The sequence below is a fragment of the Parasteatoda tepidariorum genome, chromosome 1 (genome assembly GCF_982258835.1).
Source record: "Parasteatoda tepidariorum strain Cologne lab strain chromosome 1, Ptep-v5.0, whole genome shotgun sequence".
NCBI classification, from domain to species: Eukaryota; Metazoa; Arthropoda; class Arachnida; order Araneae; family Theridiidae; genus Parasteatoda; species Parasteatoda tepidariorum.
The window spans coordinates 86,283,027-86,304,741 of NC_141755.1; the positions used below are offsets into that span (position 1 = coordinate 86,283,027).

At 30.0% G+C, this 21,715-nt stretch overlaps 2 protein-coding genes across 6 annotated transcripts in view; one reads left to right on the forward strand and one right to left on the reverse strand.

The window, feature by feature from the left end:
• Nucleotides 1-25: 25 nt before the first annotated feature.
• Ctl1 (choline transporter-like protein 1) lies at nucleotides 26-4,125 on the forward strand. Its single transcript, XM_016058939.4, has one exon. It carries the CDS (start codon nucleotides 284-286, stop codon nucleotides 2,315-2,317), a length of 2,034 nt encoding a protein of 677 aa, XP_015914425.2. The 5' UTR covers nucleotides 26-283; the 3' UTR covers nucleotides 2,318-4,125.
• A 4,350-nt stretch (nucleotides 4,126-8,475) lies between these two features.
• The window catches only part of LOC107444724 (centrosomal protein of 192 kDa), a 78,393-nt gene continuing 65,153 nt past the window's right edge, over nucleotides 8,476-21,715 (reverse strand). For 2 of the 5 annotated variants that reach the window (XM_043039715.3, XM_087168366.1), the window contains exons 32-37: nucleotides 19,075-19,154; nucleotides 16,435-16,629; nucleotides 15,849-15,931; nucleotides 13,709-13,826; nucleotides 10,847-10,905; nucleotides 8,476-8,725 (exon numbers count right to left, since the gene is read on the reverse strand). In XM_043039715.3, coding sequence (XP_042895649.2) covers nucleotides 8,593-8,725; nucleotides 10,847-10,905; nucleotides 13,709-13,826; nucleotides 15,849-15,931; nucleotides 16,435-16,629; nucleotides 19,075-19,154 — 668 coding nt within the window. In that variant the 3' untranslated portion in view covers nucleotides 8,476-8,592. The remainder of the gene's footprint in view (nucleotides 8,726-10,846; nucleotides 10,906-13,708; nucleotides 13,827-15,848; nucleotides 15,932-16,434; nucleotides 16,630-19,074; nucleotides 19,155-21,715) is intronic. The other 3 variants (XM_087168365.1, XM_087168387.1, XM_087168376.1) reach the window with 3 other exon arrangements.

A 21,715-nucleotide genomic window follows, 5' to 3' on the forward strand; every position in this document is an offset into this window, starting at 1 on the left:
TACATAAACCTGAGTTTCCAGTCAAAAGAAAACTTGTTTCCCAGATGCATTTTACAAGTTAATACTTGACCGTATTCGTGAAAGATTTAAATACAAACAACCAGTAGCCTGTCAAAAACAAAAACTGTTTAAAATTTCGGGGAGTGGATAGTATTGTATATTTAATTAACATTTTAATTGTTTAAAATAAAATAATAAATGTGTCTATTCTGAAATTCTCCTCTTCCTTTGAAAATGAATAATGATTAACTGATTTTATTGACTTCTAAATATTATAATCAAAATGTCTCCTTGTTGTGGTCAATCTGAAAATGAACCCAAGATGGACAAATCCAAAAGTTGTACTGATGTGTTTTGTCTTCTCATCTTTGGAGTGTTTTGGGGCCTACTTATATTCATAGCTGCCTTTGCTTTTGTGATCGGTAATCCTATGAGTCTCGAATATGGACAGGACAGTTTCGGTAACACCTGTGGAATGAAAAATGAAGAATTGGGAAATATGACATTTTCTGGCATGGATATGACTGATAGGCCTTATTTATTTTTCTTAAACATGACAAATTTATATCAATCTTTGAAAATCTGTGTAAAGCAGTGTCCTTACAGAACACTCAGAGATGAAGCAGAGGCCAGAGATTTTGAAATTGCCACCGGCTCGCGTCTATGTCGCTACGACATAACTGAATACCAAGGTCGTAGTCGCTTGTATCCTGAACCAATAAATGAAACCATTGCTAATGGCCACTATGCTTGCCCTGAACCACCCATATTTGCCACCAAGCCAATATTCAAGCGCTGTATTCCTCTTCCAGTGGCAAACTTTGCTAGTGATATTATTTACAGTATTTATGCTTATTTAAATAGTTTTGATACTATTCAAAAGGTTGTCAGTGATGTTTATGCAGTTAAGTTTCACATTCTTGGAATGGTTGCGTTAGCAATTGTTTTATCCGTAATTGTGGTTTTATTGATTCATAAGTTAGCTTCATTTGTGTCTTGGATAATCATGATTGTAGCTTGCGTAGCATGCATTGCAGGAACTGTTGTACTGTGGTGGACTTATATCGATCTGAAGTGGCAGCTGGATTCTACCAGTACAGATGAGACTCTTATTGAGTCTGTGAAAAATGAAGAGTCCTTTCTAGTGTATTCTATAATGGCAACTATATTTACCATAATTTTATTATTGATTGTTCTTGTAATGAGAAAAAGAGTGAGCATTGTTGTAAAGCTGTTTACTGAAGCATCTGAATGCATTAAAAGCATGCCTTTAATTCTGTTGCAACCTGTTTTTACCTTTATAGCCCTTGCTTTATTTTTAACTTTTTGGGTCGCTGTTTTAGTAGCAATCGCTACTGCTTATTACCCCGTGAGAAACACAATTCAAGGCCCTCTACAATTTTCAGCTCCTCTTGCACCATTGCCCTCTAACTACACTCATCTCTCACCAGAACCTCAACACAATCTGGTAAACAGAGCTTTCACGTTGGTGAGTTTTACTGAAGGTTCATGGGTTCAGTATATGTGGTGGTATCACATAATTGCCCTGGTGTGGACCAGCGAGTTTATTTTGGGGTGCCAGCAAATGGCAATAGCCGGAGCCGTGGCTACTTGGTACTTCAGTCGAGATCGGAGCACGGTCTCTAGTCCTGTTTGCAAATCTGTCACCAGTCTTTGCTTGTATCATATGGGATCTGTTGCATTGGGTGCTTTCTTGATAACAGTGTTTAAGATTCCTAGATTGATCCTAACTTACATGATAAGTCTAATGCGCAAGCATCAAGAGTGGAAATGTGTAGCCTGGTGTTTGAAATGTTGTACTTGCTGTTTGTGGTGCATGGAAAAATGTATCAGATACCTGAATCACAATGCTTATACTATAGTTGCCATACAGGGTGTTGGGTTTTGCAGTGCTGCTAGAGAGGCTTTTGACATCTTGATGTCAAACGCCTTGCAAGTTGCAACTATAAATAGTGTTGGCGATTTTGTTCTGTTTCTTGGTAAGTGTAGTGTCACTGCCATCACTGCATTCGCTTGCATTGTCATTTTCAAGAATGATCCAGACTTGTATTTCTATGCAGTTCCTGTAGTTCTTATTTGTGTCATTGCTTATTTTATTGCTCATTGTGTTTTGTCAGTATATGAAATGGTTATCGACACCTTGTTTTTATGCGTCTGTGAAGATATTTTGAGAAATGATGGTTCAAAGGAAAAGCCTTATTTCGGGGGTAGCTTAGTCCGTTTCATCAAGGGCACAGAAGGGGGTCACAGTTTACAGCCTTTAAACAAAGTGGCTGATAACTCAGAAACAGAATAACGCACAATGTAAAATCTTGGAAAAAGGTTTTGTTAATTGTCCATAGCTAATTTTTAGCAATGTTTGTTGCCCCACCTTGCGTGAACCAAGTTTTTTAAAGTAAACTCTGTCAGTTTTATATGAAGATATGTCTGATATAAAATGAAAATAATATACTTAAATAGAAGGCACTAAGTGGTGAATGATATTCTGTTGTGTCTTAAATGAAAACCAAGTGGAAAAAGAGTTTGCCAGAACATGACCCTCTTTTGACAAGGATAACAGCTATTCTATGTAACCTTTTATAGCTTAGGGATGCCAACTGCTGTTTTTTTGTTTACTTTTATAGTGATTAAATCGTCCGAAACAATTTCAATTAATGCTTTTGAAAGTAATATATTGGATATGGAGTTCAATTATAGTTAAATATGGTAATCTAAAGTCTACTTAGATAATAACAAATTGCAAATCTAAGTTTTTGCTTATATTCCAGCTTGTTAATTCATTTTTTTTAAAAAAAAATTGTATATGAACCACTATTTGAACATAAAATAGTTTTCATTTCAATGTTTTTTTTTTGCTATCAAAATGTAATTTTTTTTTAAACAAAAACTTGTTGATCTGTTAGCTGAAATTTCAAAGTCATTTATTGAAAAACATTATTGAATTATATTTTACCTGTTTTATGCATGGTGTGAAGATTTTATGTAAGTTTCAAATTATTGTGAGAAAAAAACCTATTATTATGATTCTTCTTGTTTTGTATTGATTTAAAATTATATTCTTAATAATTCATTGAGATAAACACTACTTGCATTGAATTTAAGAGAGCTATACATCTGAAATGTGAAAAAGCGTTGCTTATAGGGGCAGTGACTGAAATAAGCAATACTATCTGTTTTAATTATAATTAAATCGTTCAATCTGAGTATCATTCGATTTAAAATTTCGAAAATATAAAGATATTTTTGAAAATCACTTTATGATGCCATATGAAATTTTCCTTTAGTTGATGAAAGAAATAACTTTCTCTAATTTCTGATTAAGTCAAACTTTTACTTATCAGGGCAGTTATATGTCATAAGTCGATCTTTGGATATTTGATTGACAACGCGCACACTTTATGAATACAAAAAACTATTATAGTATAATAGTTGTTAAAAAGTTATGTTTTTTTGTTCTAATCATTTCATTTCTTAGTCTTATGGCATCCAACATAAAAGGGATGATTTTTTCTGTTTCTTTTGTAATTAAGACTAGCCAGCTCTAACTCTTCTGAAGATAAATCTTTAAAAAGAGCCCTTTCAAGGTTGGTATCCCTGAAGTATTTTTTTATTAACCTTTTTTTCTTACAGAAAAGGCTTTGATATTTCTTTTTTTTTATAAAATATATCTGTATTTTATTTGAGTAGTTTGTAAAAGTGATAATGAAATTTTATTTTGCTATGTATAAATTTACATAATCAAGTTAGTGTTTAATATATTCAAGCTTTTGTATGTTATATGTAACACCCGGTTATAAGAAATTTTATCGAGTGTTTGTGAAAAGGTTCACAATTCCATTTTAGTACTTATTTTTATTTAGATTTTTTTTTCATTTACAGTTTAGTCCTATTTTTTGTCTAGTCTGATTTATTTCTTAAATGATTCTTTGTAAAGTCATGAGAATTCTGTTTACCACATACATTTTATGTAAACACATTTAAAGTGCTTGTCATTGCTATGTTTATCCATCTAAAAAAAGTATTGGTGCTTTTTTATAATTATATATAAAATTATTATAAATCTTATATAAAATGACTGCACAATAAAATTGTTTTCACATACTTTATTATAGTGGATTATTAGCAATTCCTACTCGAAGAAAGTAAATTATCCAAATAATGAATTAATAAAAGTATTTATAAATTCAAAATGATAAATGCTATAACATCAAATCGTATTTAACTAAGATATTTAATAACGCAGAAACATGCCTAAAAATTAGGCAGCCAGGATTTTTTTTAGGGTGGGGAACAGGTGGATGTAAAAATATTATGCATCTATATAATACATATACTTTTATTAGTTTTACACCTCTATTTTTTTTTCTTTGATTGCCAAGTAACTAGAAAAAATTATGAAATAAGTAAACGAGCATATAATGCAAAGAAATTTTTATACTAAACATTGTTGATACTTAGTGTTTTTTTAATAAGTTTTTAAGTTTAAATTTACATGTTAAAAACTATCTGAACTAAGATGTAATATTCGTTTTTGTAAATTTAAGATAAATAAAAATATTAAAATTTATCACATTTAAGAAGTTTGAAAAAGAGTTCAGAAACTGATAATGACAAGAGCAATGATTTATGATTTAAATTTATTTAATAAAAATTCTTTCAAAAATATTTTAACTTCTTTTAAAACTTAAAAATATCAATTGCATATTTTTAATTAGTTTTTTATTTACATATTTAATTTGTTTATTCAATGTGAAATTTTTTTTTTTTTATGTAAGCAAACTTGGAAATAAATTAAATTATTTGTTCTTACTAAATACTTGAAAAACTGATATACACTACCTTTCAAACTAGTCAAACTTGACATTTGTTAAGAGTAACTCACAAGCAAAAATGATGAAAGTTCTAATTATTTCTAACTATAGTAAAAAAGAACAGAATGGAGGAAGGTCCTAGAGAAGACTCTGCCCCACAAAGGGCTGTCATGCCAATAGAAGAATTACAGCAAGAATCTCTCCCCTTTCTCTTAGAAATAGAGATCACTTTTCCTTGTCATTCTAATTTTAAACAGGGTGCTTAGCGTTTGTAAACAGTACTTAAAGGTGCTTTTTGGGGGATTTCGTTTTTAAAAGCTTTTAAAGGTGCTTTTTTCAGTTGGCGTTTTTAAAAAGTGCTTTTTTTCGAATAATTCTTTCTCCCCTTCAGTGATATCTGGTGGATCCCATGCATTTCACGAAAAATGGGGAGTTTGCTACGTAATCATTCACGCGCACACTTGAAACCGAAACCTGAGTGCTCCAATTCCGATAGAGAATATCAGATCCTTATGAAATGTTTTTCTTTTTAATTTATTTTAATTTTTTTCTTGTTTATTTTATTTTACTTCTAACACTTTTTTTGACGTAGGGGGTAAGGGTACTTTTGTTCTGAGTTCTGGGTCAAGTTGAATTCACTCGGTGATGTGGGAAAGTACTGATTGCCCGTTTCTTTTTGGTTTTTTTTAACGCTAAAAATGTTTATAAAAAGTTTTTGTTTTTCAATAGTATCATTGATTGAATAAGAATTTTTTGAGTGCTTGAAAAGTTTTTAAAAAGTGCTTATTTTTTATTCAAAGATTTGGCTACGCACCCTGTTAAAGTTTTAGCAAAACTATGATGAATTGACCAAGTTTCTGAATTTCAAATAGGTACAATGAATCATCAAAAAACATACCTTATAAAAAACATTTTTGAAAGCCCCCTATTTTGCATCTTTGCCATGATGAATCTCTATTAGTGCTGCTGATTGAGTAAAACTGTGTGCACATTTTAAACCAGCATACTAGATATTATACATATAAAGCTAAATACTTATTTGTACGGGTTAAAAAAAAGAGAAAATAATCAATAATTCGGCATTGATCAGCATTACAAATTCATGGGCAAAATTAAAAGACATGTACCAACATGATTACGCTAAAACTGTTGCCTTTATATTATTAGATTGAGCAAAGCATATTTTTAAAAGTTCATTTCATCCAAATAAAGATTAACCATATTCAGTATCATCTGGTATAATGTTATTGCTCAAGGCTAACTCCTTATAGTAAAAACTTACAATAATCAGCAATTATCTTCGGTATTTATTCTTTTTTGTGGAGAATTTCCACAGAACCCATGCTAAATATCTTGATAACCATTTTAGTGTAATTGGGACCTATTAAAACAATATCAATTTTAATTATACCAGTAGTACCTATTACCAAAATTAATTAAGCATTGTTGTGATTAATAGTAAGTGATTTTATACAGTTCTATTAAACAAATAAAAGCCTTTTCTTTTCATCTTGGTAAAAAAAATGAACATCAAACAGTATTTCACAAGTGAATCAAATGCATGGGTGCTATCATTTTAACGATCAGTGCTGAGTTAAGTTACATGCGATTATTTACGACATTAATTTTAAACAAATCTAAATAATTTTAATAAAATTCGAAAAATACTGATCTTTAACATTACTAGTGAAAAAAAGAGAGAATTATAGGAATCTCAGAGATGACGGGGATTTTTAAAAACCAGCTTGTTTAAAAGAAAAGGCCATTTAGGAAAATAAGGACCTACTGGCAGCCCTGAAAGAGGATAAAGAACTGTCATAATATTTTAATTAGCAAAAAATACTGTACTTTGTTTATCAAGGCGAAGAAATTTGCACTTCGAATTAAGTAAGGTAGCTGGTGGAATCACATCGATATTTTAATTAGTCAATAATGATTTGTTTGTAATATAAAAAGATATAGAAAAATAAATCAGACTTCTAAGACTTAAAATTTTTTTTTGCACAACAAGTTAAGAGTAGTTTTGTACTATAAAATCTGTTAACATTCTCTATTTCAATTGCAACTTTTATAATTGTTTTATTAACATGTGTGCAGAGTTAAAAATGTAAATTATTTTTTGACAGGGAAAAATATTAATTTTAAAGCGAACTGCACACTTGAAAGTCTTAACAAGCCCTGATCTTCAGTGCACACATTGAGACCCTATGAGTGATTTATAGTAGAGTAAAAATACACTGCTTGATTATTGCTACGGAACAGTTACATTTTTCTAAATAATTAATAGATGAAATGAAACTAAGTATATATATAGTAGAGACAATGTGCATTTATTATTATGCAAAATAGTTGATATAGTTGAATAATAAAATTTACCTCAGAAAGATGAGAGATTACCTGACCACTAATGCACATTTTGCACCTGTTATTCATCATAGTGTTCTAAACAATGGAAGAGTTCTTGGGATATATTGTCCCGTTCGTCTCTAATGATAAAGAATCATCTATTTGCAATACCGCTGCGATGTATCGCTACATCGCTCAAAGATGTTAAGCAGTGTTTGGCCATTATGCCTTTCCATATTGATCATGTTCATGAACCTATTGTTGTGAGCAATGTCCCCTCTAACTGATAACTAGTCATAGTAAATCTGGATTTGTCAGAGAACATCACTCTCGACCACTGCTGATTACTTCAATGCATTATTTTTCGACAATGGCAAGGTTAAAGCAGAATGCATCAAGCAGGTCCACGTGTATGCAAAACAACTTTATTTTTTCCCCATGAGCTGGTTCTGGCAGAAACATGTGTACCGGTAGTGGTTGCAAGATCTGCTGCTTCCTGCTTAGGAGTGCCATTTCTGTTCCTTTTCACTACTGGGAATACGTATCGTTCCTCTTGAGGTTAGGTGTTCCTACAATGACAACCAGCAGGCTATTGCATATCATTTCCATCCTCAGCGGTCTTTTTTTTAATCGCAAGATGACATTTTTCAACACTCTCAGTACTGTAACCACAGTGGTGACATTTTGACCAGTTGCAAGTAGTCTAACTTTTGCCCATGATCGTAAGAACTCAAATGATATCTTGCTAACATTATACTCTTAATTATTGTACTGAATTTTTGAATAAATGAAAAGATAGTGCGCACTACTTTTTATACAGATAACAGCGTACTGTGCTACCACGCCTCTCTACACTTGATTTCACTATTATTGGTCGACTGTTGAGAACACTAAACTAAACTCAGCGGCGCGACAGACCATAGAGGGCCAAGGCCTACTGTGCCCATCTCAGTTTTCTTGACCTTTGGCTCTGGGGTGCAGGAGCAGATGTTCCAGTCAGGTGATCAACCGAAAGCAGAATCCCCAGTGTTTAGTGCCCAAGCATGCTTGATACTCATTTATCGACCCACTGAAGGGAGAAAAGGCTGAGTTAACCTTGGTCGGCCAACCTGTGGCACGACAGCGCGAAGCGCTACCGCTCAGTCAACGGGCGTCGTCGAGAACACTATTTTGCCTAAATTAGGTGTTATTCAGCAATTGTTCAGCAGTGTATATTGCTATCATTCTGAGTTACAAAGTTAAAATGTATGCTTCTTCAATAGAAATTAAAAATACTTATTAAATCAAAAACAATCTGTTAAAAATGTACAAAATATTTATTTCACATTGATTTGCAATTTGATAAAACTATAAAACATCAAACACCTATAAAAATATAAGTTTTATAAAATAAATAATTTGATTAAAATTCTTCTTAAAAGCAGAATCCTTTAAGTCTTAAAATTAGATTATCACAGCTTTCACGTTGGAAAATGACGTCATCTTCGTATAATTGAACTGGACGTGTAGGTTTAAACAAGAAAGGAATCTTTAAGAATTTTTTGGACCTATACATAAAAGATAAAGAAAAATTAAAAAGATAATATATCAATAACATAAAGATTAATTAGAACAGTGGCATTCATTGATTGAATAAATAAGAAATTCATTTAAACAGTATAAGAATATTTTGGTCATATTCACAAAAGATAAATTAATAAGATAATACGAGTATATCAATAACAAATATTAATTAGAGCAGTGGCATCCATTTTTTTAAACCATGTATTATATATATCAAAGTAGAATTTTTATTATCTACACCCCAAAGTGAAAGAATTCCACAGCTGCATCACTGATATACAGTGCGGAAAAAAAAAAAAGACCACCCTCAGTAATTTTTGATCTAATGATTGGATCTTCATGTTCTAGGACTCAATCTTAATGGCTCAAAGGGATGACCTCAAATATGCTAATTAATAAGTACAGACAATATTTTAAATTATGAAATCAGACACAAAAACGTACTTTCTCTGAATAAACACATTTTTTTTGTTGTTTACGGATTCAGATTTCTGACCCCTAAAATATGGAGGGCAGCCGCAATCTGGGAAATACGGTCACACTAGTTTGGACCCCTTTTTTTCTTTTGTGTGTATTTTGCCATCTCAAGGCTTATTCAAGCGAATCGAAGTTTTTTTTACATACAATTAAAATATTCGTTTATCCAAAGATAATTCCATGCAAAAAATAACCTTACTTTCAGTGAATATTTATAATTTTTTTTAAAAGAATAGTGGAAAAAATTTTGAATTGTAAGGTATACAATTTATTGCATCATTTTAAAGAATGTAATTTTACATGGGAAAATACAAAATTTGAGAAAAATCAGTTGACTAATTCTTGAGCAATCAAATTTTAATTATCTGATTATCTAAAATTTAGATTTCTCAGAAACTTTTCGACCGATTTCTCTTCAATTTTGTTATGTATTCATGAAATGTAATGTATTCATGAAAATTACATTCTTTAAAACGACGCAAAAATTGTATCCCTTACAATTTAAAATTTTTTCTTAAATAAAATAATAAAAAATTATAAATATTTGCTAAAAATTATTTTTGCATGGAATTACCTTTGGATAAATGATAAATTTTTTTTTTCCAATTCGCTAAAAAAGTTCTTGAGATATAGCGAAAAAACACAAAAAGTGAAATTAACCTTAAGGGGTTCAAATTTTGGACCACTATTCTGAACAAACTATTGAAACCATATTTCACAGATTGCGGCTACCCCCTATATATTGAAGGAGAGAAATATGAATTCGTCGAAATTTTTTTTATATCTATTCAGAGGAAGAACGTTTTTTTGTCTGATTTCGTAACTTAAAATATCGTCTGTCTGCATATTTGAGGTCATCCTCAGGAACTATTAAGATTGAGTTCTAGATCGATCATTAGATCAAAAGTTACTCAGGGTGGTTCTTTTTTTTGGCGCACTGTACACTAAAAATTGACCCTTATGGTTAAAAATTTGGGAAGAGCACTATTTGATTGTCAAATCTATAATACACAAAGCTTTTAAAAATACTATATAGCATTATAATTTTACTGAAAATAAATAAAAATGTATACCAATAATTCAAGTAATTATTAAGTATTATAATATTATCCAAATTATCAAGTATTATAATATTATCCAAAGTATGGTATGTATACATATTATAATGTAGTTTTTGAAAATATAATTTTTAAACAAATTTAAAATGTTGAAATAACGATATATTTTGCATTCTATATTTCCTTTTACAAAAGCAAAAACAGCCCTTCTAATCTCTAATATGTTCTTCCTCCAGTGTCTTATATTCGCAGCAACAAATGCTACTTTATAATATTCAAGATTTTTAAATACTTTTCAGTCACAAAGTCTGTGATCTAACTCTGGTCCAGGTCTTTATCTGAACAAGGGTTTCTTAAACTCTAAATTTGAAGGCATCCTTACAAGATTTAAAACTTTTCATGGTACTCCAATTAGGGAATATAAAGATAATCTGTACTTCAAATAGTGAAACCCAGGGAGATTTAATTAATGTTCAGCAAATTATTAGACATTTTTTTTTGACAATATTGTTTATCAGAAATTAACTAAAAAAAGGCACACACAGTATTTATTATTTATAGTTCACTCACCTTACAATTACTGATGATTGCCGAACAGAAAAAGGGGGCCTCGGCTTAATTATAGTAATCTAAAAAATTAATAAAACATTAGAAAAGGGAAAGTAAGAATTCTGTATAATAAAATGAACCTTTCAACCCACTGAAGGTTCTGTGTGTAAAAAGTCATATTTTAACCTGCAGTCTTCTTCGTTTAACAAAATTGGTTTCTTTATGTAATTAGATAAGAAAATAGAAACATTTCCATTTGCTAAACTGCCAGTGGGTTAAAACATTTTTTTTTTTATACATTTCATTCACAAAACATTCTTTTTAAGCATTTATAAATATCATGAATTCATCAATAACATGCAAAAATCTATGTAAAAAAAATTTCAGGAGAAACATTTTTAGTTATCTTTCATACAAGGAAATGCACATGAAAAATCTTAACCCCAAGAAATAAAAAGGCTGGAAATTTCTCCCCAAAGACAGAATAATAATCTAAAATTCTCTGGAATAAAAACAGTTTAATGCAACCCATGAATAACAGCAGAAACATTTAAAAGCAATAATGATGTCCGATTAATGTTATTTATAATGATGAATAGAAAAGAATAGTTGTGAATAGAAATTAAAATAAGTGAATTTTCCCCAAATATACCTTTTTAACACTATAATTATGGGACTCTGAAATCTTCATAGTATAATGTGGCCAGCCGTGCTTTTAGCGGAACTACTAGAATGACTATTGAGTAAGAAATAAAAGTTGAAACTCTTTATGATTGGATCCTTCATTCTCATAAGGATTAATGACCATTTTAGTGAATCAGTGCATTCTAATGATCACATTTTATTTCTTAAATCAATCTTAAAATAATACAGCAAGATCTGAAGATTAATCAGGCTATGTAAGCATCATTATGTACCTTTCGAAAATTAAAACTAGGTGTTTTTGAGGATTAGAATTAAACATTTCCAAAATTAAGGATTAAATTTTTTTCTGCTTGATTTAACAACCCTATATTTTTCTACAAGATGAGGGTGTCCCGAGCCTAATTAACAAATAATTTCTAAAGTTAGAAAGATTAAATTTATGTTCTATTGTAGATAACACTAGGAAGAGTTCATGTGTTAACAGAATCACAAGTTAAATATCTTTCCCTTCCTTTAATAATACTTAGTTATAAATCTGATCATTCTTACTATGACAAATTTTATATTAAAATTAGTAGCTAAACTGCTTCTAAATCTTAACAGTAAGCCACAACAACACAAAGCCACATTTAAAATGGTATTTTTATTAGGCTGAATATACCCTTGTAAAGAAATTTATTCAGATATTTGATTTTGGTTTCTACAATGGAATAACATCACTTCATATAAAATTAAGTTTTAATTAACTTATTATTTATCACTACCAATTTCATTTTTGTAGTATAGCTTAAACTGCTGTCATTTTTCTTCAGTTGTGTTTTAAGAATTGTAGATTTTGATGGTTGGATAAAATCCTCTTTTAAGATTTTTTTTAAGCAATTAGGATTGAAATTTGACTGCCGGTGGCTGAGTGGTAGCGTTTCACGCTCCCGTGCCACATGTCCTGGGTTCGATCCTCGGGCAAGGCAAGGTTGACTCAGCCTGTTATCCCTTCAGTGGGTCGATAAATGACTACTAAGCATGCTCGGGAACTAAACACTGGGGGTTTCATGTTCGGCCGACCACCTAACTGGAACATCTGCTCCTGCATCCCACAGCCAAGATCAAGAATACTGAGATGGGCACTATAGGCCTTGGCTCTCTGTGGGCTGTCGCGCCACTGAGTTTAGTTTAGGATTGAAATTTGATGGACAAAAATTATGAAAATAAATGTGAAAAAGTCAATTTAAGGACTTTGGATTTATAATGATGGAAGATAATTCCACCAAAACTGAAATTAAGGCCAGACTTACTGTACGTAAACTAAAAGTCTACAAAACAAATTTAAGACCAGTTAAAATCTGTGGAAGTGAAGCTTCAACAACTACACACTATGAAGGCAAATTACTTTAAACATGGGAAATAAATGGTCTAAAAAATATTCAGACATGTGAAGGTTGGAGAATTGAAACTATTTTACATATAAGGAAACTATATAAAGATAAAAATATTATAAACATTATAAAGACGTGAAAAAAGACTACAGTTTTTGAGCCATTTGATGAGAATGGTTGAAAGAGTGAAGAAATGATGATTAGATAGGTTTGAAAGAGATATCAAACTGATTTAAAAGTCACAAATAATAAAAAGAAAGTCAAAGGATCGGAAAGTTTCGAGATTTTAGTAACAGCAGAGTACTGACTGATTTTAAATTCAAAAATTTCAGAAACAAAAGATGGTAGAGGAAGGAAACAAAAATTACGTTTATTGTGAAAACTGAAAATTTTATTCACAAATTTTTAAATTCAGTCACAAAAGTTGCCAACAGATAGTGTCTCAAGTTATTGATGACCAGAAAGACAAGTTGGAACATGAAGAGTTTGTTGTACTAAACAAAGGTCACCATGTGTTTCTGGTGCATACTGAAACATCAGAGATTAGATTTCAGCTTTATGGAACGTTTAAAGAAATGCAAACATTTAATAGCGCCATCTGTTGGCAATGTCTGTAACTAAATTCCAAAATTTCTGTATGCAATTTGTGTTGCTTTTGCAATAAACGTACTGTTTGTTTCATTGTCTATCAATCTTTTGGCAGAAGTAGCCCAGTCTGAAGGCTCAGTTTGAGTAGCAACTTAACATTGTTGTACGGTTAACTTAAACTTTATAAGTCTATTTTCAAAGTAAACCCTGTGAGGTGTGGGCTCCACAGCTTTATATCAATTGATTATAATAAAAACAAGTTATAAAGTTTTCTTACTGGGACATCTTGATCGGTGAAATTTTTTAAGGTCACATAAGCGTGACTGGATTTTCCAGCAGATACAGACGGAAATTTACAAATATCACTTTCAAGGTAGACACCAGTTTTAAGGCTGCTAAAAAATAAATAAATAAAATATATTCGTTTAATTTATGTTTATGTATATATAAAGAAGTCAAACAAAACAGCTCTGAATGCACAGATAGAAAGCAAATAAGAAATAAATCATGGAATGCAAAACCTGATATGTAATATAGGAGGCCTTTAGTTTCGCGAGTTGACCAATCAAATCTTTTTCAAAATAAAATGTTCCCATTTTCAAGTACTACAACACCCATGTCTAGTTTTTTTTTTTCTAGACCAAGTAGGGATAAAATTTGTATTCTCTTTTTTTAAACCATCCTAATACAAAAAGCACATTAAATTTTGTTTGTATGAGATAAGTTTTTGAAAATAGTTCTAGCGGGTTTCTGTATTAATTGCTCATTATTTATAAAAGTAATGGAAATGTTGATTTTACCTTATGGTTAGAAATAATGTGCTACAAGAAGCAAAATTATTATAGTCGCTACTTCTTATAGTTTATAGTTATTTTTTTAAAAAAAAGTGGGGTAGTGAGCAGCGCAATGAGAAAAAAAAAAGCATTTCCTAGATTTTCTAACAATAGCGTTTTCTAGTTTAAACATTAGTTTAGTAACGAAACAAGATTTTAACACAATTAATTTTTCGAAACTGATTGGTACATATTGTTTTGGGTGTTTTTTTTTAATTGTTGACAAAATGAGAGTGCTCCTGCGACAGAACATTAACAGGAATTAGGCATATTGAATTAGCTATTACTAATATTTAAACATACTATTATAAATAGCTAATTTATCACTTTGATCAACAGCTACAAATGCGATGTTATTTTAAAGAAAGCGAACCTATCTTCTTCGTAATTTTTTATGCATTTAATCTTTCTTAAAGGAAACAAAAGAGCATTAAACACTCAAAAAAATTGCAAATATTTAATCATTTACTATCATATCTTAAATTAAATATTCACTGTCAAGAAAGGCATAAAGAAGTTGAAGGTTAAAAGAACAAACTCTTAAAAAATAGTTTATAATAATGAAATCTCTCATAGAAACATGATTAATTATTAAGGAATATTTATTCATGTTTCTATGAGAGATTTCATTATTATAAACTATTTTTTAAAACACATCATTTTTTAAAAAAAATTCAAAACCATTTTGAACATGGGTGTAAATTTTCTACAGCAAAATTAGTCTTTTAAAAGTAGCGACTGCATTTTAAAAGTAGCTTCTAGTCATTACATTTAAAAAACGTAGTTGCAGGTAACTACATTTATAATAAAATAGTTGAGTCAACTGCAAAAATAAAGTAGTTTTTCCGACCACTGAGTTTACCTATAAGCATCCTTCATTCAGTTTTTATTATGAATATAACTTCTAATATCAAACAAAAAATAAATTATAAGCTAAAGATAGATAATTTAAAAAATTTATATAGATAAAGCAAATATATAAAAAATATTAACAAAATTTAGATTATACATCCTTGATATAAGTATGCTGAATTTTGTAGAAAATTACAATTATTTGTTACTTACAGTGAGCTTAGTTTCCCTTCTGATATGATAAATAATTAACTGATAATGCAAGCATAGATTCCATTATATATATATATTATCTTAGCATACAAAATATTTTTACTTCAGTGCCATATTAGTAAAAAAAAAAAAATTACAAATGTAAATCATAGGGAAAATAAGGCAACCCAATTTTCCTTGTTGAGAGCAAGTATTTCTAAGATGATATTAGAATACTCATTAATCAGAAAACTATTTGCAAAATTAAATAAATAAATTACAGTACAAGTACAAATTTTTATACACTAAAAATTGAAACTACCCATTTCAAATACTTTATATAACATTACTTTAACCTAAATAGATTAAAACATACTCATATCACTAAAACTGTAGATTAGTATAAAATTTTGAAGTTCTATTTCTTTCTGAAGTAAATTAAAATCTATTTGAATGTTAAATCTTTAACATATACAAACTAAGAACAGAAAGAATATTAATACAAAAGTGTAATGAGTCATTCACCAGATTAGCACTAACTTTTTAGATTGGCTAGTTCCTTTTATGTTGCTGTTCAAAGAAGTAATGACCTTTTCTTCTGATGAAGGTATATTAATAGCACCCTAAAAAGACAAAACATAAATTGTTTATGATAAAAATATTTTTGTAAAGAATATAAGCTACAACTTATTTACAGAAAAAGTTGCTCACAGAAAGATTAAATCAAAATTAAAATAAAAAAATTAAGGGAGCTGCAAGTATTTTGTTCTCAATATTTTCTGATTAAAATGAAATAGTAGGCAATACTTCAGGGCAACCATCAGTGCAACAGAAAGAGATCTGTTGCACTGATGAAGGTTTCCCTTTGAGCATCCGAAACAGCTGTCTGTATTTTATAAATATTTTTTTGCTCTTAAACGTTATTTGCCTTAGTTTCATATTTTAGCAAAAAAGGTCGCTCACTTGTATATTTATGTATTTAGTTCTAAACTGATGAAGAGTTAATTTTCATTCCCTATTGTATACATTTAGTTTGATTGTTTCAAATATGTGTATAAAACTTCCCTATTGTGAAATGCATAGTTTTAAATATTGTCAAGAAATACCAAACAGTAAAAAAATTTACCTTTCCAGAGATTTTGAAATCACATTTTTCTTTCTGTTCATTCTCAGATTCTATACAAAACTGAAAGAATTGAGAATAACTCTCAAGAGATATAGGCGAGAATCTGATGATTATAGTACAAGTTTCCATAGTATTCAAAACCCCAGAGGTTGGGTGGATTTTCAAAATATCTCCACTGCAGTTATTTTCAAATGTCTAAAAACAATTTATGAAAAATTAGAAACACAATGTCCATAGCAATAACAATGACATTGAGGATGTCATTCTGCGGAAATGCTCTTCCACAGATACAGTTCTAAACTAACTGAGATAATTTTCTGCACTAATATAAAAATGCAAGATGAAAAGTTTAGATAATATTATATAAATTAAATAAGCATCAAAACAGATTGTTTCCATTAATATTAAAAACAAATAAGTTTGTTCTTACAAGTAAAAATTAAGATTTTTTCCCCCCAGCAAAAATTTAAACTATAAATTTCAAAAATTCAATTTAAAATTGGTCGTCGCTAATTGCAAGCTGGTTTGCCTTCAACGACTTGTCACTCCATGTTAAACTTTGTCTCCATAGAGCAGTGTTTCTTAACCTTTTTGATATAATGGACCCCTTTTAAAATTTTTTAAGAAGTCACGGACCACCCCCCTGCGAAAAAATAATTGTAAAAAACATCAATTATTAGATAACATTTAATTTTATTATTTTAATAGTATAAAAATTTTTTAAAATTAAAATTTTTAATGTGAAGATTGCTGCTGCTTTTCCTTAATTAATAAATTGAATTGGGGGATGGTTTTCGACAAAGCAACGTGCATATCATGTTCAACATTCAATCGATTTGGATGTTATGCTTTTATTGTCACAAGTGTGGAAAATCCCTCTTTGCAAAGATACACTGTAGCAAACGGAATTATAGCTGCCATAGCTCGCTTTACAAGCAATGGGTAGGCTTCCAAACATTTTAAAAATTAGGAGTAGTCAGCGGACCTCCAAAATATAACTCATGGACCCCTTAGGGGTTCATGGAACCACAGGCTAAGAAACCCTGCCATAGAGTCACAGCTCTCCAGCTAAATTCCGACCTTAATGCCTTCCTTAGCTTACATTGAATCCATGGTACTACATATTTAAACATGGCTGCTTATGAAATAGATGAATATATTTCTCTGGCTTTTCCAGATATATTTTTTAAAAATTACAGCTTTATATCCCAATATATACTGACAATGCGATGGTCAAAATATACAGTATTCATAGTTTTGGACATTGCATTGTATATTTTATTAAAAAATTTTAACATGTAGAAATTTATTATGGAAAATTTTATTTCTTTGAAATATCTGAAAAAAGAAATTATGCCTTTACGAAACAAAATTCTAGTAGCATATCAATAGGAATTAATGTAGTGGTACTTTTATTTACGGCGCACTAGAGTTGCACAATGGGCTATGGGACATGTTCTGGGAAACACCTCCGAGGACGAACCGGAATCATGCAATCACAATTTTGATCCTATGCAGAGGGGATTGCTGCTTTGGTAGACCAACGACTAATGTCTAACACTTGACGGTGGAACAGTTTAACAAGGACCTATATAGCGCACCCTCTTTTCCCAATGCAGGCTGATCAAAGTGGTTGCCCACCCACTTACTGACCAAAGAGAGAAATGCTTGACTTTGATGTTTTACAGGGAATCTTGTCTTTATGAACAATCCACTGCGGGACAAAATTAACGTAGATATTTATGTCTTCACAAAACAAAAGTATAAGTAATCCCAATTTTTTTTAAAACATAAAATTAATGTTACAATTAATAGGAATTAAACCTAATTGAAAGTAAAATGATCAATGATACAAAAAGCTTTATCGTCTTCAAATCTTGTTGGCAGGGAATATATTAAAAATTAAATTAGACAAGAACAGAATGCTATAAAAAAGCACATTTTTTTTAAACACTCTATTATAAAATATAAAATAAATTAGAGATATAAACATAATTGAGAGTGAGAACAAGACTAAAAGCGTACGGGAGGGGGGACTAAGCACAAATTATGTAGCTATCTTCCATTATCGTTAAATGTAATAACGCAAAATTTTAAAATTTTGTTTGGCTTTCACTGAAAATTTGCAAATATAGTCTATTAAATAAAGTACACTTTATTAAATTTTTTTTTAAAAATTTAAAATTTCAAGATTTTTATTATATGAAAAAAAATTAAATTTTTCATTTCAGTCCTGGCTGTTCAGTAATATACATTATTAAAACAGCCAGGTACATTAAAATAAAATTTACTGACTATTTGATTAATTCTTGCATAGAAAACACTTTCAAGTACATACTTATGCAAATAATTTTATGAACTAGGAAATCAAAAGAGTTATTCAACTGAATTCAATGATTAATTCAACTGAACCATTCATATTTGTTCAATTATTAAAAAAGAGGACATTAAAATAAGGAAATTGAGTACTCAAGGATTTTGAAGTAAGCACTTACAATGTATTTTACATTAATTTTTAAATCTTGACAGTCAATAAGCAGTGCCTTATAATGCATCAAAAATTTCTTTCAGAATTAATTATTGCAAAAATCATTTCAAAAACTTTATGAAGAGAAAAATCAATGTGAAACATCACTTTACCTCAGAAAACAAAATAGTTGCAGCATTTATTTTCCAATGTACACTATTTTTGGTAGTGTTTTGAAAGGCTAGGGAAGTTTCTAGATCAGGAAGAAATGAAGATATTTTAGAATTGCATAAATACTTGATTAACATAATTGCAATTGAGTAAAATACTAAAGGGTAGGAGAAAAACCCTGCATAATTATGTTTTAAAATGCTGTTGGGAATATAGTTTATTATTTCATACTGTATTTATAATTCATTAAAAGAAACATAATAGCACAAAAAACAATCATTGTCATTGAGGCACAGAACATTAAAAATAGAAAGTATTTTTTCCCTTTTTGATGCTGAAGAAGGGTTATTAAGGGCAATTCTTTTACGATTATTTCTCACCATTTTTTCAGATTGCTGAAAAAGGGGAGTAATTTACAGTAATTTTTTAACTTTAATCCATGAAAGAAAATGATTGGAGATAGAAATTCCTTTTAAAAATCTGAAAAGTCACAACAGTGGTATATATTTTCCAGTGGAGAAAAATATCTTTTTGATTCGGCAGAGCTTTACATGATTAAAGTCTATCCCCCCCCATTAACTTTATCTTTCTTATTTTAAAAATTATTCTTCAGTTGATTTAAGATTTAACCTCAATTAATTCTATTAATTATTCAATATTCTAAAATTTATTGCTATTTTTATAAAAAAAAGAGTAAGATATATTGAGTCTCCATAACATTATTTTAATTGTTATTGAAAGACTAAATACAACTTAAGTTGAATTGGGATTGTATATACAGTGAAACCTCTTGTTATGGACACTCCTGCAAAACGGACGTCCCTCAATACGGACATACTTCTAATTCCCCGGGAATCTATGAATAAATCATTATGTACATTTTCCGTCAAGTGGACACTTCCACAACTGGATAGTCATATTTGTCCTGAAACATTATTTTCTATCTCTTCAAACAGGACACTACTTTTTCAAAAAAAAAAAAATTCAACTTTTCACTATTTTTAAAGCATGTAAATTTTTTGCCTTATCCATAACTAAAAATATTGATAAGCCATTTCACTGCTAAAGAATTAATCTTTATCCTGTCACCTTGCTTTATCTTTGCAAGGAAAGAGAAAATGATACTGCTCTTGTGAAATAATATGAACGGCATCTTTCGATCTTTTCATCTGGAAGACACAGGTTATGAGACCACTCAAGTTGAAATGACGACTTAAATCTCTCAATGCTTCTTCCCCCACTAGAAATTTTCTTCATTTTCTTATCAATTTGAAGACTGTATTTTTAATTATTATTGTCCAATAAAATCTTACCATTATCCTCCATTCCCAGCATTGTTTAGCCACATAAGCAATGATTCATAATTTTTTTAACTATAGTTTAGGGGTTCTCAAAGTGGTTGATATAATACAATTAAAGGTGGATCCGATTTAGGGGTCCATGAATGAATACCAAATGAACACTTTGGAGATATTGAAAATATGGATACACAAGAATGGATTATTGCACCACCTTCTACTTAAGTTGAAAATAATGGCAATCATTTGAGAGATTAAGTCATTTAATTATTAGTTGCCCTTGAAGAAAAGATTCTTTTTAATAATTTAACTGAGACTAAATTTTGAAGGAATTAAAATATTGCACAAAAAATTTACACAACTTTCTAATGGGCTTATTTTCTTTTTAATTGCACCCCATAGGCTTAGATATGGTTAAATCTGGCTTTCATCTTGTAAATTCTATTTCAAGTGTAGAGAAATAGCTCCTGGAGCGTGAGGCAATTTAAGATAAAAACTAACAAATTTTGAATCAAGCATTGCTAAAAGCATCATTACTCATTGATTTGTGTAAAAATTTGATTTTGTCAAAATGAAATAAATCATTAAAGAAAGAGTAGTACCAGATAGTGGAGTAGTACCAGATAGCTAAAATTGAAAGCCTGTTGTAGCTAAACTCTCCAATTTTAAAAACTGTCAACTTTAATAAAGATATTCATTGTTTATTTGTGTACAACGTACGATTCCTGAAAAATCATAGAAGTACTACCTTTTTTTATGGCTGATATTTGTTTCCTAGAAAAAAATCAAACCACCTGGTGTTACCCTAGTGCAGGGGTCGCGAACCTTTATACACCAACGTGCCATTTTCTCTAAAAAATTGCTTAATGAGGTCATAGACGTGCCGTCAAATAATTTTGACTTCGTGATTATTGGGAAAATAATAATACTAAATACTATCAACTCAAAACTCTTTATTTTCATTGAAAAAAAAAAAAACATTTTGCAATGTCTCAGTTATACGCGCTATTCAACTTAAAGTAACATCAGTGTGACTTCTGTTGTTGCAGATTAGAAGACAAATAACTTAGATTAGGTTGTAAGATGTTAGTTTAAGCAGGACTGTTAATTTTTTTTGATAGTTATTTATTGTTAGCTTGTTTTTATGGTTATTAATTGCTTTTTTAGCATTAATTGTTAAATTTTTTTTATTAATAATTGTTTATTACTTTGTGTACTTTTGTGAATTTTAATTTAATTGTGACATATGCTTCATAGTGTAATAACATTTGTGTAATAAGAATTCATAGTGTAATAACAAATGTGATCGGTGGCGAGCCCAGAATATTGTGTCGGGTGCCATAAA